Below are 26321 nucleotides of genomic sequence, written 5' to 3' on the forward strand. Positions count from 1 at the left end.
ATTAATCAGGAAATTGTTTTTCCTTCTTTGTGTCCTAATCCTTCCTCCAAGAAGGAGCGTCTATTGCACAACTTGGATGTGGTTCATGCTTTAAAGTTTTACTTGCAAGCGACCAAAGATTTCCGTCAAACATCTTCTTTGTTTGTTGTCTATTCTGGAAAACGTGGAGGTCAAAAAGCTACGGCTACCTCTCTTGCCTTTTGGCTGAAAAGCATCATCCATTTGGCATACGAGACTGCTGGACAGCAGCCTCCTGAAAGAATTACAGCTCACTCTGCTAGAGCGGTAGCTTCCACATGAGCTTTTAAAAATGATGCTTCTGTTGAACAGATTTGTAAGGCTGCGACTTGGTCTTTGCTTCATACCTTTTCCAAATTTTACAAATTTGATACCTTTGCTTCTTCGGAGGCTATTTTTGGGAGAAAAGTTCTTCAAGCAGTGGTGCCTTCTGTTTAACCATCTGTCTTGTCCCTCCCGTTCATCCGTGTCCTGTAGCTTTGGTATTGTATCCCACAAGTAAAGGATGAATCCGTGGACTTGTCTTACCTTTATAGAAGAAAAGTAAATTTATGCTTACCTGATAAATTAGTTTCTTCTATGGTAAGACGAGTCCACGGCCCGCCCTGTCATTTTAAGACAGATTATATTTTTTTGATTTACACTTCAGTCACCTCTGCACCTTGTAGTTTCTCCTTTTCCTTCCTGTACCTTCGGTCGAATGACTGGGGGGAGGAGCTATATAGACAGCTCTGCTGTGGTGCTCTTTGCCACTTCCTGTTAGCAGGAGGATAATATCCCACAAGTAAAGGATGAATCCGTGGACTCGTCTTACCATAGAAGAAATTAATTTATCAGGTAAGCATAAATTTACTTTTTTTTTTAGTAGACAACCCAAAGTATTGATCTAGGCCCATTTTGGTATATTTCATGCCACTATTTCACCGCCAAATGCGATCAAATAAAAAAAAATCGGTAATTTTTCACTGAAATTATTATTTACAAACAGCTTGTGCAATTATGGCAGAAATGGTTGTAAATGCTTCTCTGGGATCCCCTTTGCTCAGAAATAGCAGACATATATATGACTTTGGCATTGCTTTTTAGTAATTAGGAGGCCCCTAAATGTCGCTGCGCATCACACTTGTATTATGCCCAGCAGTGAAGGGGTTAATTAGATAGCTTGTAGGGTTAATTTTAGCTTTAGTGTAGAGATCAGCCTCCCACCTGACACATCCCACATTTCATCCCACTCAAATATCTATATTCCATCCCCCACCCCACAATGGTCACCCCCATCTTAAAGTGAAAGTCAATCCAAGCGTTGTACAAACGCTAGCATTGACTATTGAAACAAATAAAGGGGACTTTCATTCATGAAGTATAAGATACTTCATGTAGAAAGCTCCTTTATTTGTTTTAACTGATCGCAGTTCTTAGCAGCTAATTTTTTTTTTTGCTAAGAGGTGACGTTTTCACCTCTTAGCCAATAGCCGTGCGGTAAATCTGGGTCCCATGGGCGCCAAGCCAGATTTACTGCACGTCTATTGGCTAAGAGGTGAAAACGTCACCTCTTAGCAAAAAAATTTTTTTGCCGTAGGCTGCTGAAGCAGCTAAGAACGGCGATCGGTTGAAACAAATGAGCTTTCTACATGAAGTATCTTATACTTCATGAATGAAAGTCCCCTTTATTTGTTTCAATAGTCAATTCTAGCGTTTGTACAATGCTAGGATTGACCTTCACTTTAATTACTGGCAGAAAGTCTGCCAGTACTAAAATAAAAGTTTTTTTTATTTATTATACACTTTCTGCAGCAATACCCTTTAGGCAGCTACTTTCTGAAGCAATACCCTTTAGACAGCTACTGATGCAGAAAGGGCCACAGAGTGGCCTCTCTGCATCGGTAGCTGCCTAAAGGGTATTGCGGTAGCTGCCTAAAGGGTATTGCACAATGCCTCAATATCGAGGCAACGCTACAATACCCTGAGAGTGGCTGGAAGCGATCACGATTGCTTCCAGCGCTCAGTTAAACTGAGGACATGCTATGTACGTCCTTGGTCCTTAAAGGGACATGCCACCCACATTTTTTCTTTTATGATTTAGAAAGTGAATGCAATTTTAAACATCTTTCTAATTTACGTATATTATCTAATTTGTTTTATTCTCTTGATATTCTTTGATGAAAAGCATATCTAGATATGCTCACTAGCTGCTGATTGGTTGCTGCACATAGAAGCCTTGTGTGATTGGCTCACCATGTGCATTGCTTTTTCTTTAACTAAGGATATTTAAAAAATGAAGCAAAATAAATAATGGAAGTAAATTGTAATGTTGTTTAAATTTCTATTCTCTATCTGAATCATGAAAGAAAGATTTGGGGTTTAGTGGCCCTTTAACTGTGGTTTTTTTGAGGCTAGTACATAGCACGTCCTTGGTCCTTAAAGGGACACTGAACTCAGATTTTTTCTTTTGTAATTCAGAAAGAGCATGCAATTTTAAGCAACTTTCTAATTTACTCCTATTATCAATTTTTCTTTGTTCTCTTGCTATCATTATTTGAAACAGAAGGCATCTAAGCTTTTTTTTTGGTTTCAGTACTCTGGACAGCACTTTTTTATTGGTGGATGAATTTATCCACCAATCAGCAAGGACAACCCAGGTTGTTCACCAAAAATGGGCCGGCATCTAAACTTACATTCTTGCATTTCAAATAAAGATACCAAGAGAATGAAGAAAAATTGATAATAGGAGTAAATTAGAAAGTTGCTTAAAATTTCATGCTCAATCTGAATCACGAAAGAAAAATTTTGGGTACAGTGTCCCTTTAAGGGGTTAAAGAATTACACATGCTGGGATCAGGATTTGAGCAGATCAGGAATAGACAGTGGGTGAAATAGACATACCAAAGCAAATTTAAAACAATGTTAAATGTCAATATTTTCATATAATATTTCTTGTTTAGAATCTAGCTTAAGGGGACATTATACAATCATTTTTTCTTTGCATAAATGTTTTGTAGATGATCTATTTATATAGCCCATAAAGTTTTTTGTTTTTAAAAAAAAAAGTATAGTTTGCTTATTTTTAAATAACATATAACATTGCTCTGATTTTCAGACTCATAACCAAGCCCCAAAGTTTTAAGAGAATACCGACAGATACCTACTCCAGCTTGCTCCTGTTTGTATAAAGGGTCTTTACTCTTTATACAAACAGGAGCAAGCTGGAGTTGGTATCTGTGGGTATTGGCTTGGTTAGGAGTCATATGGAAAAGAAGGGGGGGGGGGGTCTTATTTCCCACATGCAGTGGGCTTTCCAGATACCTTTTCAACAGAGCTAAACTGAGAGCTTCTAAATAAGCTTTTAAACAGTTTTATACTGGATTTTTATATCAGTATCTGTGCATCTTATTCTTTATAGTAGTGTCTATTACATGCAGTTATATGAAAATGAGTGTATACGGTCCCTTTAATACTACCTGAATTACTTTTTATTTTCTCTTAGGTCCTCAACTAGACCAGAAGTTGCAAGTATAGACCCTATATATGTCGATGAAAGGCGATGTTCACAAAAAGCAGTTGTGCAGGCGCGTGCATCTCACCCGACTCGGTCAACCAGCATCATTTTAGCAGAAGAAATATGTAAGTGACCTTTTCAGTATTTCTGAACTTTTATTTTTGTAACAAACAAAAAAAAAAACTAAAAGTTTGAATCTGTCTTCTTTTAGCACTTTTAGCAGAAGAAATATGTAAGTGACCTTTTCAGTATTTCTGAACTTTTATTTTTGTAACAAACAAAAAAAAAACTAAAAGTTTGAATCTGTCTTCTTTTAGCACTTTTAGTGTGTAGTGTTTAAATAGGGTGTTCTTTAATGTGTGCATATTTAGTTTTTAACTTGTGTGTTTACAAGTCTCTAGTTGCCACCCCTCACTGTGCAGCATGTGTGTTTTTAAAAATTGTTAACAAACGATACAATTAATCAAAAGCTGTATTACCTGGGCCATTATATTCTAGAAAATGGTCTTGTTACCATTGGATGAACTGAACCTCCATGTGGGTGGTCACATTTAAGATATTGCCTTGGGAAATAAAGTTTCTGATAAGTTGTGTTGCATTAAGCCTACTTTTAGAATAAAAATGATTCAGAGCTTGAGCCTATGCACTTTATATGTATATTTTAATTAGAACATGCAAAGACAGATCATGGATTTTTTTAAATGATGCCCTGTAATCTACATTAAAGGGAGAGGAAACCCCAATATTTTATTTCATGGTTTGGATAGAGCATTCAATTTCAAACAATTTTCCAATTTACTTCTATTATCAAATTTGCTTCATTCTCTTGTTATCTTTTGCTGAAGAAGCAGTAATGCACTACTGGCAGTTAGCTGAACACATCGAGTCAGCCAATCACATGAGACAAATGTGTGCAGGCACCAATCAGCAGTTAGCTCTCACTAGTGTAGGATATGTGCATATTATTTTTCAACAGTGGATATCAAGATAACAAAGCACATTTGAAAATAGAAGTGAATTTAAAAGTTTCTTAAAATGACATGATCTATCTGAATCATGCAAGTTTAATTTCTCCAACATAGGTGTGTCCGGTCCACGGCGTCATCCTTACTTGTGGGATATTCTCTTCCCCAACAGGAAATGGCAAAGAGTCCCAGCAAAGCTGGTCACATGATCCCTCCTAGGCTCCGCCTACCCCAGTCATTCTCTTTGCCGTTGCACAGGCAACATCTCCACGGAGATGGTTAAGAGTTTTTTGGTGTTTAAATGTAGTTTTTATTCTTCAATCAAGTGTTTGTTATTTTAAAATAGTGCTGGTATGTACTATTTACTCTGAAACAGAAAAAAGATGAAGATTTCTGTTTGTAAGAGGAAGATGATTTTAGCAGACGTTACTAAAATCGATTGCTGTTTCCACACAGGACTGTTGAGATGAAGTAACTTCAGTTGGGGGAAACAGTTGGCAGACTTTTCTGCTTAAGGTATGACTGGCCATATTTCTAACAAGACTATGTAATGCTGGAAGGCTGTCATTTCCCCTTATGGGGACTGGTAAGCCATTTTCTTAGTTAAATAAAAGAATAAAGGGCTTCATAAGGGCTTAAAAAACTGGTAGACATTTTTCTGGGCTAAAACGATTGCTTTGCTAAGCATATTTTGCAGATTCTAACTTTTAATGGTTATTATAATCTTGGGGATTGTTTAGAAAAACGGCAGGCACTGTGTTGGACACCTTTTTCAAATGGGGGCCTTTTCTAGTTATAGACAGAGCCTCATTTTCGCGCCACTAATGCGCAGTTGTTTTTGGAGAGCAAGGCATGCAGATGCATGTGTGAGGAGCTAAGAATCACTGAAAAAGCTTATTGAAGGCATCATTTGGTATCGTATTCCCCTCTGGGCTTGGTTGGGTCTCAGCAAAGCATATAGCTGGGACTGTATAGGGGTTAAATGTAAAAACGGCTCCGGTTCCGTTAATTTAAGGGTTAAAGCTCTGAAATTTGGTGTGCAATACTTTTAAGGCTTTAAGACACTGTGGTGAAATTTTGGTGAATTTTGAACAATTCCTTCATTCTTTTTCACATATTCAGTAATAAAGTGTTTTCAGTTTGAAATTTAAAGTGACAGTAACGGTTTTATTTTAAAACGTTTTTTGTGCTTTGTTGACAAGTTTAAGCCTGTTTAACATGTCTGTACCATCAGATAAGCTATGTTCTATATGTATGAAAGCCAAGGTGTCTCCCCATTTAAATTTATGTGATAATTGTGCCATAGTGTCCAAACAAAGTAGGGACAACAATGCCACAGATAATGATATTGCCCAAGATGATTCCTCAAATGAGGGGAGTAAACATGATACTACATCATCCCCTTCTGTGTCTACACCAGTTTTGCCCACACAAGAGGCCCCTAGTACATCTAGTGCGCCAATTCTTATTACCATGCAACAATTAACGGCTGTAATGGATAACTCTATAGCAAACATTTTATTCAAAATGCCTACTTATCAGAGAAAGCGCGATTGCTCTGTTTTAAACACTGAGGAGCAAGAGGACGCTGATGATAACTGTTCTGACATACCCTCACACCAATCTGAAGGGGCCAGGAGGGAGGTTTTGTCTGAGGGAGAAATTTCAGATTCAGGAAAAATTTCTCAACAAGCTGAACCTGATGTTGTGACATTTAAATTTAAATTAGAACATCTCCGCGCACTGCTTAAGGAGGTATTATCTACTCTGGATGATTGTGACAATTTGGTCATTCCAGAGAAATTATGTAAGATGGACAAGTTCCTAGAGGTTCCGGTGCCCCCCGACGCTTTTCCTATACCCAAGCGGGTGGCGGACATAGTAAATAAAGAGTGGGAAAGGCCCGGCATACCTTTTGTCCCCCCCCCTATTTTTAAGAAATTATTTCCTATAGTCGACCCCAGAAAGGACTTATGGCAGACAGTCCCCAAGGTTGAGGGGGCGGTTTCTATTCTAAACAAACGCACTACTATTCCTATCGAAGATAGTTGTGCTTTCAAAGATCCTATGGATAAAAAATTAGAGGGTTTGCTTAAAAAGATTTTTGTTCAGCAAGGTTACCTTCTACAACCAATTTCATGCATTGTTCCTGTCACTACGGCAGCGTGTTTCTGGTTCGAGGAACTAGAAAAGTCGCTCAATAAAGAATCTTCGTATGAGGAGGTTATGGACAGAGTTCAAGCACTTAAATTGGCTAACTCTTTTATTTTAGATGCCGCTTTGCAATTAGCTAGATTAGCGGCGAAAAATTCAGGGTTTGCTATCGTGGCGCGCAGAGCGCTTTGGCTAAAGTCTTGGTCAGCGGATGTGTCTTCCAAGACAAAATTGCTTAACATCCCTTTCAAGGGTAAAACATTATTTGGACCTGATTTGAAAGAGATTATTTCAGACATCACCGGGGGAAAGGGCCACGCCCTCCCACAGGATAGGTCTTTTAAGGCTAAAAATAAGCCTAATTTTCGTCCCTTTCGCAGAAACGGACCAGCCTCTAACTCTACATCCTCTAAGCAAGAGGGTAATACTTCATAACCCAAACCAGCCTGGAGACCAATGCAAGGCTGGAACAAGGGTAAGCAGGTCAAGAAGCCTACCACTGCTACCAAAACAGCATGAAGGGATGGCCCCCGATCCGGGACCGGATCTGGTGGGGGGCAGACTTTCTCTCTTTGCTCAGGCTTGGGCAAGAGATGTTCAGGATCCTTGGGCGCTAGAAATAGTTTCTCAAGGTTATCTCCTGGAATTCAAGGAACTACCCCCAAGGGGAAGGTTCCACAGGTCTCAATTATCTTCAAACCAAATAAAAAGACAGGCATTCTTACATTGTGTAGAAGACCTGTTAAAGATGGGAGTGATTCATCCAGTTCCAATAAGAGAACAAGGGATGGGTTTTTATTCCAACCTGTTCATAGTTCCCAAAAAAGAGGGAACATTCAGACCAATTTTGGATCTCAAGATCCTAAACAAATTTCTCAAGGTTCCATCGTTCAAAATGGAAACTATTCGAACGATCCTACCTACTATCCAGGAAAATCAATTTATGACTACCGTGGATTTAAAGGATGCGTACCTACATATTCCTATCCACAAGGAACAACATCAGTTCCTAAGGTTCGCTTTTCTGGACAAGCATTACCAGTTTGTGGCACTTCCATTCGGATTAGCCACTGCTCCAAGGATTTTCACAAAGGTACTAGGGTCCCTTCTAGCGGTTCTAAGACCAAGGGGCATTGCAGTAGTACCTTACTTGGACGACATCCTGATTCAAGCGTCGTCTCTGTCAAAAGCAAAGGCTCATACGGACATCATCCTAGCCTTTCTCAGATCTCACGGATGGAAGGTGAACAAAGAAAAAAGTTCTCTGTCCCCGTCAACAAGAGTTCCCTTCTTGGGAACAATAATAGATTCCTTAGAAATGAGGATTTTTCTGACAGAGGTCAGAAAATCAAAAATTCTAAGCTCTTGTCAAGTACTTCATTCTGTTCTTCGTCCTTCCATAGCGCTGTGCATGGAAGTAATAGGATTGATGGTTGCAGCAATGGACATAGTTCCTTTTGCACGAATTCATCTAAGACCATTACAACTGTGCATGCTCAGACAGTGGAATGGGGATTATACAGACTTGTCTCCGACGATTCAAGTAGATCAAAAGACCAGAGATTCACTCCGTTGGTGGCTGACCCTGGACAATCTGTCACAGGGAATGAGCTTCCGCAGACCAGAGTGGGTCATTGTCACGACCGACGCCAGCCTGGTGGGCTGGGGTGCGGTCTGGGAACCCCTGAAAGCTCAGGGTCTATGGTCTCGGGAAGAATCTCTTCTCCCGATAAACATTCTGGAACTGAGAGCGATATTCAATGCTCTCAAAGCTTGGCCTCAACTAGCAAAGGCCAAATTCATAAGGTTTCAAAATAATTCAATGGGCGGAGGATCACTCCTGCCACTTGTCTGCAATCCACATCCCAGGAGTGGAAAATTGGGAAGCGGATTTTCTGAGTCGTCAGACATTCCATCCGGGGGAGTGGGAACTCCATCCGGAAATCTTTGCCCAAATAACTCAATTATGGGGCATTCCAGACATGGATCTGATGGTGTCTCGTCAGAACTTCAAGGTTCCTTGCTACGGGTCCAGATCCAGGGATCCCAAGGCGACTCTAGTAGATGCACTAGTAGCACCTTGGACCTTCAACCTAGCTTATGTATTCCCACCGTTTCCTCTCATTCCCAGGCTGGTAGCCAGGATCAATCAGGAGAGGGCTTCGGTGATCTTGATAGCTCCTGCGTGGCCACGCAGGACTTGGTATGCAGACCTGGTGAATATGTCATCGGCTCCACCATGGAAGCTACCTTTGAGACAGGACCTTCTTGTTCAAGGTCCATTCGAACATCCGAATCTGGTTTCCCTCCAACTGACGGCTTGGAGATTGAACGCTTGATTTTATCAAAGCGTGGGTTTTCAGATTCTGTAATAGATACTCTGATTCAGGCTAGAAAGCCTGTAACTAGAAAAATTTACCATAAAATATGGAAAAAATATATCTGTTGGTGTGAATCTAAAGGATTCCCATGGAACAAGATAAAAATTCCTAAGATTCTATCCTTTCTACAAGAAGGTTTGGAGAAAGGATTATCTGCAAGTTCTCTGAAGGGACAGATCTCTGCTTTATCTGTTTTACTTCACAAAAGGCTGGCAGCTGTGCCAGATGTTCAAGCATTTGTTCAGGCTCTGGTTAGAATCAAGCCTGTTTACAGACCTTTGACTCCTCCCTGGAGTCTAAATCTAGTTCTTTCAGTTCTTCAAGGGGTTCCGTTTGAACCCTTACATTCCGTAGATATTAAGTTATTATCTTGGAAAGTTTTGTTTTTGGTTGCAATTTCTTCTGCTAGAAGAGTTTCAGAGTTATCTGCTCTGCAGTGTTCTCCGCCCTATCTGGTGTTCCATGCAGATAAGGTGGTTTTGCGTACTAAGCCTGGTTTTCTTCCGAAAGTTGTTTCCAACAAAAATATTAACCAGGAGATAGTTGTACCTTCTTTGTGTCCGAATCCAGTTTCAAAGAAGGAACGTTTGTTACACAATTTGAACGTAGTCCGTGCTCTAAAATTCTATTTAGAGGCTACTAAAGATTTCAGACAAACATCTTCCTTGTTTGTTGTTTATTCTGGTAAAAGGAGAGGTCAAAAAGCGACTTCTACCTCTCTTTCCTTTTGGCTTAAAAGCATTATCCGATTGGCTTATGAGACTGCCGGACGGCAGCCTCCTGAAAGAATCACAGCTCACTCCACTAGGGCTGTGGCTTCCACATGGGCCTTCAAGAACGAGGCTTCTGTTGACCAGATATGTAAGGCAGCGACTTGGTCTTCACTGCACACTTTTGCCAAATTTTACAAATTTGATACTTTTGCTTCTTCGGAGGCTATTTTTGGGAGAAAGGTTTTGCAAGCTGTGGTGCCTTCCGTTTATGTGACCTGATTTGCTCCCTCCCTTCATCCGTGTCCTAAAGCTTTGGTATTGGTTCCCACAAGTAAGGATGACGCCGTGGACCGGACACACCTATGCTGGAGAAAACAGAATTTATGCTTACCTGATAAATTACTTTCTCCAACGGTGTGTCCGGTCCACGGCCCGCCCTGGTTTTTTTAATCAGGTCTGATGAATTATTTTCTCTAACTACAGTCACCACGGTATCATATGATTTCTCCTATATATATTTCCTCCTGTCCGTCGGTCGAATGACTGGGGTAGGCGGAGCCTAGGAGGGATCATGTGACCAGCTTTGCTGGGACTCTTTGCCATTTCCTGTTGGGGAAGAGAATATCCCACAAGTAAGGATGACGCCGTGGACCGGACACACCGTTGGAGAAAGTAATTTATCAGGTAAGCATAAATTCTGTTTTTGACTTTCCTATCCCTTTAAGGGGACTTCATTAAAGGGATACTTAACCCAATTTTTTCTTTCAGGATTCAGATAGAGCATGCAGTTGTAATCAACTTTCTAATTTACTCCTATTATCAAATTTTCTTTGTTCTCTTGATATCTTTATTTGAAAAGCAGGAATGAAAGCTTAGGAGCCGGACCATTTTTGGTTCAGCACCCTGGGTAGCGCTTGCTGATTGGTGGCTACATTAAACAAAAATGCTACCTAGTTGCTGAACTAAAAATGGTCTGGCTCCTAAGCTTAGATTGCTACTTTTCAAATAAAGATAGCAAGACGAAGAAGAAAAATTGAGAATAGGAGTAAATGAGAAATTTGCTCAAAATTGCAAAATTTGGTTTAGTATCCATTTTAAACATAATTCTGCATCATCCATGCTGCTTTAAAGGGACATTGTACACAAGATTTTTCTTTAAAGGGACAGTCTACCATAGAATTGTTATTGTTTTATAAAATAGATAATCCCTTTATTACCAATTCACGGCTATATTAATATACTTTTTACCTCTGTGATTACATTGTATCTAGGAACCTTCTTCCAGCCTATTGTCTTACATTTAGCATTGTTTTGTGCTAAATCTTAAATAACGCCCTGTGCCTGAACACAGTGTTATGTATATGGCCCACGTGTACTTTCTGTCTCTTTGTGTTGAAAAGAGATTTAAAAAGCATGTGATAAGAGGCAGCCCTCAAAGGCTTAGAAATTAGCATATGAGCCTACCTATGTTTAGCTTAAACTAAGAATACCAAGAGAAAAAAGCAAATTTGATGATAAAAGTAAATTGGAAAGTTGAGTAAAATTAAAAGTCCTATCTGAACAATGAAAGTTTAATTTATACTAGACTGTCCCTTTTAAATAGCCCATCTAGGAGTGTTTTTGTAAAAATGTAAATATTTGATTTAAAAAATAATAAAAGGAGTCAAAGGGATCTGGCTCCTAATAGGGGGCGCTATAAACACTATGAACAGTGTAACCAAAGTTAATAAACCAGGTAATATGCAACAATCAAATATAAAAATGTCTAATCAAACAGGTATATTCATATACAAATATATAATATAATCATTTGTTGTAACCTAATTTGAATATAGTACCAAAGAACATCAATGAGTCTCTGAATGAAAGTCCACTTTTAGCAAGTGAACCAACCGATTGATGGGAGGAGAAATCTGTGGCTCAAAGGTGTAGGTGGCACAAACGGGAGTAGAGCTGAAACAACTAATCGGCATAATCGATAATAATCGATTATGAAAATAGTTGTCAACGAATCTCATAATTGATTAGTTGGTTTGCAATTAGCTGCACCAGCTGCTATACTCCAATGAGCTCCTGCACATGGTATTGTGTTTTATGGTTATGGCCTTAGCCTAAAGGACGTCTACAGACATTTTACTTTTCACTTTTTCAGGACACTATAAGTTTATTTTTAAGTTTACAACTACTCCTAGCTTATGTGCAACCCAGAAATAAAATAGGAGCCTTAATTTAGATTGTTTATATTAAACCATGTGATTTGGGACTATGCCCATGATATAGTGCCAAACTTATTTACACATAGCCCTAGATTGATTGCATTTGTTATATGAATTGATGTCACTATTACCTGTTTGAACAATTATTAGCGGATAGCTTGCTATTGCTGATTATATTTACTGTATAGATAAATGTGTAAGGCTGTGGCCTATTACTGATATATAGTCTTTAGCCCTTTTGCTTTTTTTTTATTAATTGGAATATGTACCAAATTCAACCTCTGTAAGTATATATCTGTTATGTTGGGAGTGGACTAGATATTTTTTCCCTTAACCCTTGACAGTAACATAGCTATTGACGGCAGCATAGATATTGACGGCCTCCCCCACTGGAGAGGGTTCCCAGCAACTTAACCCTTTGTTTTAAATGTATACTTCATTCATGTGCTAACCTTAATGTGTTAGCTTAAATGCCAATATATATGAACAAAAATATATATAAAAAATATATAACAAATATAAAATAAAAAATATAAAATATATATATATAAACAAAAATGTTATATTTTATATTTTTTATATATATTTTTGTTGATATATATTGGCATTTAAGCTAACACATTGAGGTTAGCACATGAATGAAGTATACATAGAAAACAAAGGGTTAAGTTGCTGGGAACCCTCTCCAGTGGGGGAGGCTCCCAGGTGTTTGTACTATGATTGTTAAGGCTTGTATAAGGGCCATTTACAGCCTGTATTGTATGCCTGATGAAACAGCGTTTTGAAGCGCTGAGAAATGCGTTGCATATTACTAAGAAGAGCTGCTAGCATACCCTACCTTATTGTTCCTGCTTTTATTTCCTGACATTTTAAATAAATTAGTTTTTATATCGGAACATTTCATTGCCTGCCTATCATATACCAATCACTCCCATTGAGAGTACTTAGCTGTGTTAATTGCAGCACTTTTAAATTCCTGGTGTTCCAGTGTTCCTGAATTCGGGCTAATCAGTGAGCTGGGTTGCTGTCAGATATCCAGCCTGTGCCTTATAGCACTGTCTGAGTGCTCTTCACAAATGTGAGTACCCTGATTAAGGTTTCTTTACTGTGATTATCCTGTTTCTTTACCGGTACACACAGGCTCCTCTTGTCTTTCCTTTTCTCCAAATTTTTGATTTGCTGCCCCTGACTGATGTCTACAAACTCCTGGTTGTGTAATGGATTTTTAAATAACAGAGAGGGAGCAGGCGGGGGATGTCTGCTTTCTTGCTTTCCCAGTCCCTTTCAGTGGGTGTCCCAACCCAACCTCATAAACAGAACTGAGAGCTTCTATGTAAGTTTTTAAAAGGTTTTATACTGGATTTTTATACCTGTATCTGTACATATTCCTCTTTATAGAGTAGTCTATTACAGGAAGTTATATGAAAATTGGTGGATCACACTGTGTGAACAGTCATCTTTACCCTGCTTTAGCATTATTAACAGAATGTTATGAATGTGTAGGACTCTTGTTGCCAATTTTATATTTATTGAAATTTAAAAAACTGTCATAGTAGGATCTTTAACATTTTAAATGCAAGGTGATTATAAATTTCTAGAAAGAGACTTTTCTGAATAACATCTTTTAATATTTATTTTTCTGAAAGTTACCGGTCAAGTTCTGCGTTGTGATGCAATCGTTGACATCATTGATTACATCCAAATTGTGTCAACAACCAGAGAACTTTATTTGGAGGATTCACCATTGAAATTAAAAATACAAGCTTTGGACTCGGAAGGTAAAAATTGGTCTGAATTTGTATTTCCTGACCCCTTTTTATTACCTTTTATTTTCACAGCTGAAAAAACTGGAGAGGTTACTTAAACTTGTGTAATGGTAATATGATATAAATCAACCTTTGTTGTTTGTTTGTTTGTTTATTTATATATATATTTTTGGTCCCCACAATTTTTTTTTTTAACTTTTATTTATTAATAATAGGCAGTAAAAACATAATAAACAGTTTACATACCATGTACATTTCTTTCATGTAATTAGCAAGAGTCCATGAGCTAGTGACGTATGGGATATACATTCCTACCAGGAGGGGCAAAGTTTCCCAAACTTCAAAATGCCTATAAATACACCCCTCACCACACCCACAATTCAGTTTTTACAAACTTTGCCTCCCATGGAGGTGGTGAAGTAAGTTTGTGCTAGATTCTACGTTGATATGCGATTCGCAGCAGGCTGGAGCCCGGTTTTCCTCTCAGAGTGCATTGAATGTCAGAGGGATGTGAAGAGAGTATTGCCTATTTGAATTCAATGGTCTCCTTCTACGGGATCTATTTCATAGGTTCTCTGTTATCGGTCGTAGAGATTTCTTCTCCTACCTCCCTTTTCAGATCGACGATATACTCTTATATACCATTACCTCTACTGATTCTCGTTTCAGTACTGGTTTGGCTATCTACTATATGTAGATGAGTGTCTTGGGGTAAGTAAATCTTATTTCTATTTATGACACTCAATGCTATGGTTGGGCACTTTATATGTAAAGTTCTAAATATATGTGTTTAAACTTATATTTGCCTTGATTCAGGATAATCAGTATTCCTTATTTCAGACAGTCAGTTTCATTATTTGGGATAATGCATATGAAATATTTTTTTCTTACCTTAAGAATTTTTTTTTTTCCAATTGACTTTTTTTCCCTGTGGGCTGTTAGGCTTGCGGGGGCTGAAAATGCTTCAATTTATTGCGTCATTTTTGGCGCAAACTTTTTTGGCGCAAAAATTTTGTCATTTACGGCGCCTTGATTGACGCCGGAAGTTTGCGTATGGTTGCGTCATATTTGACGTTCAGACGTTTTTTTTGCGCCAAAATTGTGGGCGTCATTTTTTCGACGTCACAGGATGTGGCGTCATTCTTGGCGCCAAAAAATATGGGCGTTGTACTTGCCGCCAATAATGTGGGCGTCATTCTTGTCTCCACCTTTTTTTCACATTATTTCAGTCTCATTTTTCATTGCTTCTGGTTGCTAGAGGCTTGTTCATTTGGCATTTTTTCCCATTCCTGAAACTGTCATTTAAGGAATTTGATAATTTTGCTTTATATGTTGTTTTTTCTATTACATATTGCAAGATGTCTCAACATGACCCTGGATCAGAATCTACTTCTGGAAAGTCGCTGCCTGATGCTGGTTCTACCAAAGTTAAGTGCATCTGTTGTAAACTTTTGGTAACTGTTCCTCCAGCTGTTGTTTGTGATAACTGTCATGATAAACTTTCTAATGCAGATTGTATTTCCATTAGTAATAATCCATTACCTTTTGTAGTTCCTTCAACATCTAATGTTCAGGATGTCCCTGTTAATGTAAAAGAATTTGTTTCTAAATCTATTAGGAAGGCTCTGTCTGTTATTCCTCCTTCCAGTAAGCGTAAAAGGTCTTTTAAAACTTCTCATATTTCAGATGAACTTTTAAGTGACCGTCATCATTCTGACTTATCTGTTTCTGATGAGGATCTATCTGGCTCAGAAGATTCTGCCTCAGATATTGACACTGATAAATCTTCATATTTATTTAAGATGGAGTTTATTCGTTCTGTACTTAAAGAAGTGTTAGTTGCTTTAGATATGGAGGAGTCTAGTCCTCTTGATACTAAATCTACTAAGCGTTTAAATTCGGTTTTCAAACCTCATGTAGTTATTCCTGAAGTTTTTCCAGTTCCTGATGCTATTTCAGAAGTAATTTCTAGGGAATGGATAGTCTGGGTACTTCATTTACTCCTTCTCCAAGGTTTAAGAAATTGTACCCTGTGCCATCTGATAGATTGGAATTTTGGGACAAAATCCCTAAAGTTGATGGGGCTATTTCTACTCTTGCTAAACGTACTACTATTCCTACGGCAGATAGTACTTCCTTTAAGGATCCTTTAGATAGGAAGCTTGAATCCTTTCTAAGGAGAGCTTATTTATGTTCAGGTAATCTTCTTAGACCTTCTATTTCTTTGGCTGATATTGCTGCAGCTTCCACTTTCTGGTTGGAGGCTTTAGCGCAACAAGTGTCAGACCATAATGCTTATAGCATTGTTAAACTTCTTCAACATGCTAATAACTTTATTTGTGATGCCATTTTTGATATCATTAGAATTGATGTCAGATATATGTCTTTAGCTATATTAGCTAAAAGAGCTTTATGGCTTAAATCTTGGAATGCAGATATGACTTCTAAGTCAACTTTGCTTTCTCTTTCTTTCCAAGGTAATAAATTATTTGGTTCACAGTTGGATTCTATTATTTCAACTGTTACTGGGGGGAAGGGAACCTTTTTGCCTCAAGACAAAAAATCTAAAGGTAAATACAGGGCTGCTAATCGTTTTCGTTCCTTTCGTCAGAATAAAGAACAGAAGCCTGACCCTTCCCCTAAAGGAACGGTTTCCGTTTGGAAAACTTCTCCAGTCTGGAATAAATCCAAGCCTTTTAGAAAGTCAAAACCAGCTCCTAAATCCGCATGAAGGTGCGGCCCTCATTCCAGCGCAGCTGGTAGGGGGCAGGTTACGATTTTTCAAAGATGTTTGGATAAATTCGATTCACAGTCTTTGGATTCAGAACATTGTTTCTCAAGGTTACAGAATAGGTATCAAGATAAGACCTCCTGTGAGAAGATTTTTTCTTTCTCGCATTCCAGTAAACCCAGTGAAGGCTCAGGCATTTCTGAAATGTGTTTCAGATCTAGAGTTGGCTGGGGTAATTGTACCAGTTCCAGTTCTGGAACAGGGTCTGGGGTTTTACTCAAATCTATTCATTGTACCAAAGAAGGAGAATTCCTTCAGACCAGTTCTGGATCTAAAAATATTGAATCGTTATGTAAGAATACCAACATTCAAAATGGTGACTATAAGGACTATTCTGCCTTTTGTTCAGCAAGGGCATTATATGTCCACAATAGATTTACAGGATGCATATCTTCATATTCCAATTCATCCAGATCATTATCAGTTTCTGAGATTCTCTTTTCTAGACAAGCATTACCAGTTTGTTGCCCTTCTCTCTGTAATCAGAGAACAGAGTATTGCGGTATTTCCTTATTTGGACGATATCTTGGTACTTGCTCAGTCTTTACATTCTGCAGAATCTCATACGAATCAACTTGTGTTGTTTCTTCAAAAACATGGTTGGAGGATCAATTTACCAAAGAGTTCCTTGATTCCTCAGACAAAGGTAACCTTTTTGGGCTTTCAAATAGATTCAGTGTCCATGACTTTGTCTCTAACAGAAAAGAGACGTCTGAAGTTGGTTTCAGCTTGTCGAAACCTTCAGTCTCAGTCATTCCCTTCGGTAGCTTTTTGCATGGAAATTCTAGGTCCCATGACTGCTGCATCGGACGCGATCCCCTTTGCTCGTTTTCACATGAGACCTCTTCAGCTTTGTATGCTGAACCAGTGGTGCAGGGATTATACAAGGATTTCACAAATAATATCATTAAATCCCAATGTTCGGTCTTCTCTGACTTGGTGGTTTGATCACCATCGTTTAATTCAAGGGGCCTCTTTTGTTCGCCCAACCTGGACTGTGATCTCAACAGATGCGAGTCTTTCAGGTTGGGGAGCTGTATGGGAATCTCTGACAGTGCAGGGGGTTTGGGAATCTCAGGAGGCGAGATTACCAATCAACATTTTGGAACTCCGTGCGATTTTCAGAGCTCTTCAGTTCTGGCCTCTTCTGAAGAGAGAATCGTTTATTTGTTTTCAGACGGACAATGTCACAACTGTGGCGTATGTCAATCATCAAGGTGGGACTCACAGTCCTCAAGCTATGAAAGAAGTATCTCGGATACTTGTATGGGCGGAATCCAGCTCCTGTCTAATTTCTGCGGTTCACATCCCAGGTGTAGACAATTGGGAAGCGGATTATCTCAGTCGCCAGACGTTACATCCGGGCGAATGGTCTCTTCACCCAGAGGTGTTTCTCCAGATTGTTCAAATCTGGGGACTTCCAGAAATAAATTTGATGGCCTCTCATCTAAACAAGAAACTTCCCAGGTATCTGTCCAGATCCAGGGATCCTCAGGCGGAAGCAGTGGACGCGTTGTCGCTTCCTTGGAATTATCATCCTGCCTATGTCTTTTCGCCTCTAGTTCTTCTTCCAAGAGTGATTTCCAAAATCCTAATGGAACGTTCGTTTGTTCTGCTGGTGGCTCCAGCATGGCCTCACAGGTTTTGGTATGCGGATCTCATTCGGATGGCCAGTTGCCAACCTTGGACACTCCCGTTAAGACCAGACCTTCTATCTCAAGGCCCATTTTTCCATCAGGATCTCAAATCATTAAATTTGAAGGCATGGAAATTGAACGCTTGATTCTTAGTCATAGAGGTTTCTCTGACTCAGTAATTAATACTATGTTACAGGCTCGTAAATCTGTGTCTAGAAAGATTTATTATCGAGTCTGGAAGACTTATATTCCTTTATGTTCTTCTCATAAGTTCTCCTGGCATTCTTTTAGAATTCCTAGAATTTTACAGTTTCTTCAGGATGGTTTGGATAAAGGTTTATCTGCAAGTTCCTTGGAAGGACAAATTTCTGCTCTTTCTGTTCTTTTTCACAGAAAAATTGCTAATCTTCCTGATATTCATTGTTTTGTACAGGCTTTGGTTCGTATCAAGCCTGTCATTAACTCAATTTATCCTCCTTGGAGTCTTAATTTGGTTCTGAGGGCTTTACAGGCTCCTCCGTTTGAACCTATGCATTCTCTGGATATTAAATTACTTTCTTGGAAAGTTTTGTTCCTTTTGGCCATCTCTTCTGCTAGAAGAGTTTCTGAGTTATCTGCTCTTTCTTGTGAATCTCCTTTTCTGATTTTTCATCAGGATAAGGCGGTGTTGCGGACTTCATTTCAATTTTTACCTAAGGTTGTGAATTCTAACAACATTAGTAGAGAGATTGTTGTTCCTTCATTGTGTCCTAATCCTAAGAATTCAAAGGAGAGATCTTTACATTCTTTGGATGTAGTAAGAGCTTTGAAATATTTTGTTGAAGCTACTAAAGATTTCAGGAAGACTTCTTGTCTATTTGTTATCTTTTCTGGTTCCAGGAAAGGTCAGAAAGCTTCTGCCATTTCTTTGGCGTCTTGGTTAAAGTCTTTGATTCATCATGCTTATGTGGAGTCGGGTAAGTCCCCGCCTCAAAGCATTACGGCTCATTCTACTAGGTCAGTTTCTACTTCCTGGGCTTTTAGGAATGAAGCTTCTGTTGATCAGATTTGCAAAGCAGCAACTTGGTCTTCTTTGCATACTTTTACTAAATTCTACCATTTTGATGTTTTCTCTTCTTCTGAAGCAGTTTTTGGTAGAAAAGTACTTCAGGCAGCTGTTTCAGTTTGATTCTTCTGCTTATGATTTCAGTTTTTTTCATTATTAAGATTAAAACTTTTGATTTGGGTTGTGGATTATTTTTTCAGCGGAATTGGCTGTCTTTGTTTTATCCCTCCCTCTCTAGTGACTCTTGCGTGGAAGTTCCACATCTTGGGTATCTGCTATCCCATATGTCACTAGCTCATGGACTCTTGCTAATTACATGAAAGAAAACATAATTTATGTAAGAACTTACCTGATAAATTAATTTCTTTCATATTGGCAAGAGTCCATGAGACCCACCCTTTTTGTGGTGGTTATGATTTTTTTGTATAAAGCACAATTATTCCAATTCCTTATTTTTGATTCTTTCACTCCTTTCTTATCACCCCACTTCTAGGCTATTCGTTAAACTGAATTGTGGGTGTGGTGAGGGGTGTATTTATAGTCATTTTGAGGTTTGGGAAACTTTGCCCCTCCTGGTAGGAATGTATATCCCATACGTCACTAGCTCATGGACTCTTGCTAATATGAAAGAAATGAATTTATCAGGTAAGTTCTTACATAAATTATGTTTTTATTGCATAGCTTAAATTGACATAGTCTCAACATATGTAAGAAAAACCCACAAATGTTTTTTATGTTCCTTCAAAATAAAGGACCATATCATCTGAAATAATCCCACGGTTTCCAAAAAGGAAAGGAGAGGGGAGATAGAGCACTAAACAGTAAAGAAATTCAAGTAAATTGGAAAATTGCTTAACATTATGTGCTCTATCTGAATCATAATGTTGGGTATTGTGCCTTTAAGATTCGTGAGAGGATGAATTGATCCGTGAGGATAGATTAATTTAAAGTAAACTCAGTGTGAAAAATACTTTAACATTTTAGCCACATATGTCTACACACTTTTTTCTTTTCTTTCATAAGATGATGAGAGTTCACAAGCCATCACATGTGAGGTTAATGTTCAGTCCTACAGGAGGCAAAACACCCCACACAACAAGCTTTAATCCATCTCACTTCCCCATGATCACTTCCTAGTATGTTTTTCCCCTTCAGTAAGGAGTAAAGTGAAAGTGCTGATCTACACATTGTTTGAAAGGGGTTCTCAAACTGATGTGAGAGTCAATTTACCCCTCAAAGAACTGGTAATAGGACATAGGGATGCTCATTGGCAGTGAGAGTATAGCTCCCCATTAGTTTTTCGCTTGCCTACTACAGGTGTTGCTGGGACTGGTCCTACAACCATCTCCTGTGTGCCTTGTTTGATTACTCCTTCCTTATTTCCTGTACTTGTGTTTGTTCTACACAAGATGAGCTCTTCTACTGGAAGCAGTTCCCCTCCAGCTACTTAAGCATGATAGAGTGAGTGCTGACAGGTAACTAGGTACTTGCATTCACATATAGCGAAGGCTATTAGCATGAACTTGTACACTTGATTCACATATCCAGGGGACATAGTTACATACACCAGATATCACATTTACAGTAACATTTAAGTACTGTCTCTTTAAATTTGTTTTTGGTAATTAGCACATACCAGAACACTGTTCCTCATTTTCAGCAGGCTCTCAGATGATCAGAAAATTTCATTTGAGAGCCTCCCCACAATCTCTCCAGCACATAGGCGAGTGTTCAGGATATAGGGTTTGTAATTTAGTCTGAACAAGATGCCACCTAGTGATGATTTTGAAGTAGAGTTCGTACATTGTCACACAGTGTAGGGCTGATTTAGTCATTGTAATGGCCTTAGTCCATTCTAGTGTTGTGTGGGTCTGTCGTATTTCAGTCTCCCAGGAAATCATGTGTCTTGTCTTTACGAGAGTAGGGGCTCCCAGTAAACATCTGTAGTGGGTGGTAAGAGGCTTATACAGCTGAAGGCTCGCTTTCCATCTAATCTCCCAAATGGTGGGACTCCTGATCTTATCTGCCAGGAATCCCCACGCTTTCATGAGGGACCGCAGTCTCATAAATTCAAACTCTAAATGACAAGGGAGATCGAACCTTGTCACCATTTCCAGAGGTGTCAAGAGGTTGTCATCAAGATAGAAGAGGTAATTTCCAGCTGTCTCCAGCTACCGAGCCTCACATTGGAGAGTCCCTGGAGGAGAGCAATAATGGGGTGGATAGGTGAAGGGTGAGGGGCAATCAATAAATTGTCGCAGCTTAAACCAAGTCAATTGACAACCCTTGACCAAGTGATTGGAGATAGTGATCTGTGAAGCCAAGTGTGGTGGGAACTATAGCAGATCTGAGAGGTCTATGTATGCCGTCTGTCAGACTAAGTGAGGAATTGAGTATATGGAACTCAACTGTAGACCTAAGTAAGGTTTTGTATTACTTTGTCTGCTGTAGTCCCACATATTGGATGGGTTACAGAATTAGACAAAAGTGAAGTTTTTGGAAATGTACTGATAAAGTTCCTCTGCTAAATATATCACAGGATAGGGAGCAGTACTTTAGTTACCACCTTGGTAATATGGAGAGCAACAGAGGAAAGAATTATAGGACTTGAGGCAATGTCCCCTTTAAGATATGCTGAGTGATAATAGTAAAGCCCTTTAAGCATGAACTGCTTGAGGTGTGTGTCCCCTTAAGGGATAGCTGGGTTCAAAGTAAGTTGCTCCAAAGTAAATGCAGATACCTGTATGCTAATGCCTTTTATATGAGTATGTTTGTTTACCTGGAGAGGTTCTTAGAGATAGACGAGTGTGCAGATCTCACTCCGTTATATCCTCACCTAAGCTCAGAAGTGCTGCTGACTGCGCCTTGTCTGTAGACAGAGGGACTGAAGATTTCAGATGCTGAAGTATTACTGAGCAGCGTAGATGCGGACAGGATCAGCTGATCTTCTGGTGAGTAGTTTCGGTTCAGGAATCAGCTGGCCGCTCTGACGAGACAGGGAGAATCCTCCGGTAACAGCTGATGGTGAGAGAGCGGATTCCTCTGAGGGGGCTGTGAGGCAGAGCGAGACAAGTTGTATGATATTAACAAGACGGCAGTTAATTCAAAAGGAGGTGTGTACTGACACGATGTTTTAACATAGGTCTCCCACGCTGTTGTTGTTATCTCCTTCCTGCTACTATGATACGTTAGCAAAGTAGCTATTCAGAGAGTCAGATATAACTTTAAAGATCCCCAAGTAAGGTTAGGAGATTAGGCTTGTAGGAAAAATTACTTAGAGAGTGAATGAAGTTCAAAGGAGAAGAAATCCTGCTGCGGCTCAGAAACAGTGCTCACTACAAACAAATTACTAAGCACTTGTTTGCAGCTGTGAAAGAAGCTTTATAGGCGTTGGGGGAAGGGCAAAGGAAAACCTGACATGACCCCCCTCTCAAGCAAGCTGTCCCACAGCTTGAGGCCGAGGACGATCCGGATTGCGTCGATAAAAGAGGGCGACAAGCCTTGGTGCATGTATGTTCGTGGAAGGTTCCCAAGAATCCTGGCTGGAATAGCCCTTCCACCATATGAGATATTGCAGTTGGTCTTTGTGGTACCTGGAATCCAGTAAGGATTGGATCTCGTATTCATCAGGCTGAACAATCTCCGATGTAGGAGGTAGTACTAAAGTGGAATCCCTCATGTCCCTTGCTGGTTTTAATAGGGATACATGGAATGTCGGGTGTATATGTAAGTTTGATGGTAGTTCTAATGAAACTGCGTTGACATTGATGATGTTAACAGTAAAGGGCCCTATGAATTTTGTGAATAACTTCCTAGAGGGTCACATTTCTGTAAATTTCTGTAACCTAAGGTTTTTTGTGGATAGCCAAACCTTCTGTCCCACTTCATATTTCAGGGGCTCCCTTCTTCGTAGGTCGTAATGTCTCTTTTGAGTGGCCTGTGCAACTCTGATGTTCTCCTGGAGTACCTTGAAGGTTTCTATTAAGGAATTTGTCATGGAATCGACCAGGGGAGAAGTAGCGACAACCCCTTGTGCGAAGGTTATCTGTGGGTGGAATCTGTAATTGGCATAAAATGGTGACATGTTGGTGGTGGAATTCAAGGCATCATTAAAGGAGAATTCGGCCATTGGTAAGTACTGCATCCAGTTGGTTTGATGGTGTGAGCATTAACAGCGAAGGTACAGTTCCAACCACTGATTTACACGCTCTACTTGTCCATTAGTTTGGGGATGATAAGACGTTGAGAAATGGTGTTCGATGTTTAGGATTCTGCAGAGTTGTTTCCAGAAATGTGATGTGAATTGGGTTCCCCTGTCGGAAACCAGGATAGTTTCTTTTAAAACTTTTTTTAAAACTTTTTTTTAAAATTTTTAAAACGTTTACTGGCATGTTAATCGTTTTTTCTGAGGTACTTGGTGATAAAACTTTATGGGCATGATTTTTACCACATGGCTGTCGTTTGTTTTAACATATTTGGTTCATCGTTAATTCAACTGTGTCACATTTTTATGTTTCTTAAAGGCGCAGTAGCGTTTTTTATATAGCTTGTATATTTATTTAAAGGTTTTTTTCCAAGCTTGCTAGTGTTATTGTTAGTCTGTTTAAACATGTCTGACACAGATGAAGCTGTTTGTTCACTATGTTTAAAGGCCAATGTGGAGCCCAATAGAAATTTGTGCACTCAATGTATAGATGTTACTTTGAATAAAAGTCAAACTTTATATGTGAAAAATATATCACCAGACAACGAGGGGGAAGTTATGCCGACTAACTCTCCTCACGTGTCAGTACCTTCGCCTCCCGCTCAGGAGGTGCGTGATATTGTGGCGCCAAGTACATCAGGGCGGCCCATACAAATCACTTTGCAAGACATGGCTAATGTTATGACTGAAGTACTATCTAAATTGCCAGAATTTAGAGGTAAGCGCGATCACTCTGGAATAAGAACAGAGTGCGCTGATAATAATAGAGCCATGTCTGATACTGCATCACAATTTGCAGAACATGAGGATGGAGAGCTTCATTCTGTGGGTGACGGATCTGATCCAAGTAAACTGGATTCAGACATTTCAAATTTTAAATTTAAGCTTGAGAACCTCCGTGTATTACTAGGGGAGGTTTTAGCGGCTCTGAATGATTGTAACACGGTTGCAATTCCAGAGAAAGTATGTAGGCTGGATAAATATTTTGCGGTACCGGCGTGTACTGACGTTTTTCCTATACCTAAAAGGCTTACAGAAATTGTTAACAAGGAGTGGGATAGACCCGGTGTGCCTTTTTCACCCCCTCCTATATTTAGAAAAATGTTTCCAATAGACGCCACCACACGGGACCTATGGCAGACGGTCCCTAAGGTGGAGGGAGCAGTTTCTACTCTGGCTAAGCGCACCACTATCCCGGTGGAGGATAGCTGTGCTTTTTCAGATCCAATCGATAAAAAGTTAGAGGGTTACCTTAAGAAAATGTTTGTTCAGCAAGGTTTTATATTACAACCCCTTGCATGCATTGCGCCTGTCACTGCTGCGGCGGCATTCTGGTTTGAGTCTCTGGAAGAGACCCTTAGCACAGCTCCATTGGATGAGATTATGAACAAGCTTAAAGCCCTTAAAGGGACAGTATACACTCATTTTCATATAACTGCATGTAATAGACACTACTATAAAGAATAATATGCACAGATACTGATATAAAAAGTCAGTATAAAACTGTTTAAAAACTTACTTAGAAGCTGTCAGTTTACCTCTGTTGAAAAGGTAGCTGGAAAGCCCACTGCAAGTGGCAAATAAGACACTTCCCCCCCTCCCCCTTCTTTTGCATATGAAAAGACCCTTTACACAAACAGGAGCAAGCTGGAGTAGGTAGTCAAGCGTATTCACATAAAACTTTGGGGCTTGGTTAGGAGTCTGAAAATCAGAGCAATGTTATTTAAAAATAAGCAAAACTATACATTAATTTAAAAAAAAAACTTTATGGGCTATATAAATAGATTATCTACAAAACATTTATGCAAAGAAAAAATGAGTGTATAATGTCCCTTTAAGCTAGCTAATTCATTTATTTCTGATGCCGTAGTACACTTAACCAAACTTACGGCTAAGAACTCCGGATTCGCCATTCAAGCGCGTAGAGCGCTGTGGCTTAAATCCTGGTCAGCTGATGTGACTTCTAAATCGCTTAATATTCCTTTCAAAGGGCAGACATTATTCGGGCCCGGTTTGAAAGAAATTATCGCTGACATTACTGGAGGTAAGGGCCATGCCCTGCCTCAAGACAGGGCCAAACCAAGGGCTAAACAGTCTAATTTTCGTGCCTTTCGTAACTTCAAGGCAGGAGCAGAATCAACTTCCTCCGCTCCAAGACAGGAAGGAACTGTTGCTCGCTACAGACAGGGCTGGAAACCTAACCAGTCCTGGAACAAGGGAAAGCAGGCCAGAAAACCTGCTGCTGCCCCTAAGACATGAAGTGAGGGCCCCCGATCCGGAAACGGATCTAGTGGGGGGCAGACTTTCTCTCTTCGCCCAGGCTTGGGCAAGAGATGTCCAGGATCCCTGGGCGTTGGAGATCATATCTCAGGGATATCTTCTGGACTTCAAAGCTTCTCCTCCACAAGGGAGATTTCATCTTTCAAGGTTATCAGCAAACCAGATAAAGAAAGAGGCGTTTCTACGCTGTGTACAAGACCTCTTACTAATGGGAGTGATCCACCCAGTTCCGCGGTCGGAACACGGACAAGGATTCTATTCAAATCTGTTTGTGGTTCCCAAAAAAAGAGGGAACCTTCAGACCAATCTTGGACTTAAAGATCCTAAACAAATTCCTAAGAGTTCCATCGTTCCATCGTTCAAAATGGAAACTATTCGAACCATCTTACCCATGATCCAAGAGGGTCAGTACATGACCACAGTGGATTTAAAGGATGCCTACCTTCACATACCGATTCACAAGGATCATGACCGGTATCTAAGATTTGCCTTCCTAAACAGGCATTACCAGTTTGTAGCTCTTCCCTTCGGGTTAGCTACGGCTCCAAGAATCTTTACAAAGGTTCTGGGCTCTCTTCTGGCGGTACTAAGACCGCGAGGCATAGCGGTAGCTCCGTACCTAGATGACATTCTGATACAAGCGTCAAGTTTCCAA

At 39.6% G+C, this 26321-nt stretch overlaps 1 protein-coding gene across 1 annotated transcript in view; it reads left to right on the plus strand.

The window, feature by feature from the left end:
- Positions 1-26321, plus strand: part of NUP210 (nucleoporin 210) — a 1597588-nt gene that overhangs the window by 25057 nt on the left and 1546210 nt on the right. Inside the window, 2 exon segments of the mRNA XM_053721041.1 lie at positions 3503-3639; positions 13590-13721. Coding sequence (XP_053577016.1) covers positions 3503-3639; positions 13590-13721 — 269 coding nt within the window.

This window comes from Bombina bombina, chromosome 7 (assembly GCF_027579735.1).
Source record: "Bombina bombina isolate aBomBom1 chromosome 7, aBomBom1.pri, whole genome shotgun sequence".
NCBI lineage: Eukaryota > Metazoa > Chordata > Amphibia > Anura > Bombinatoridae > Bombina > Bombina bombina.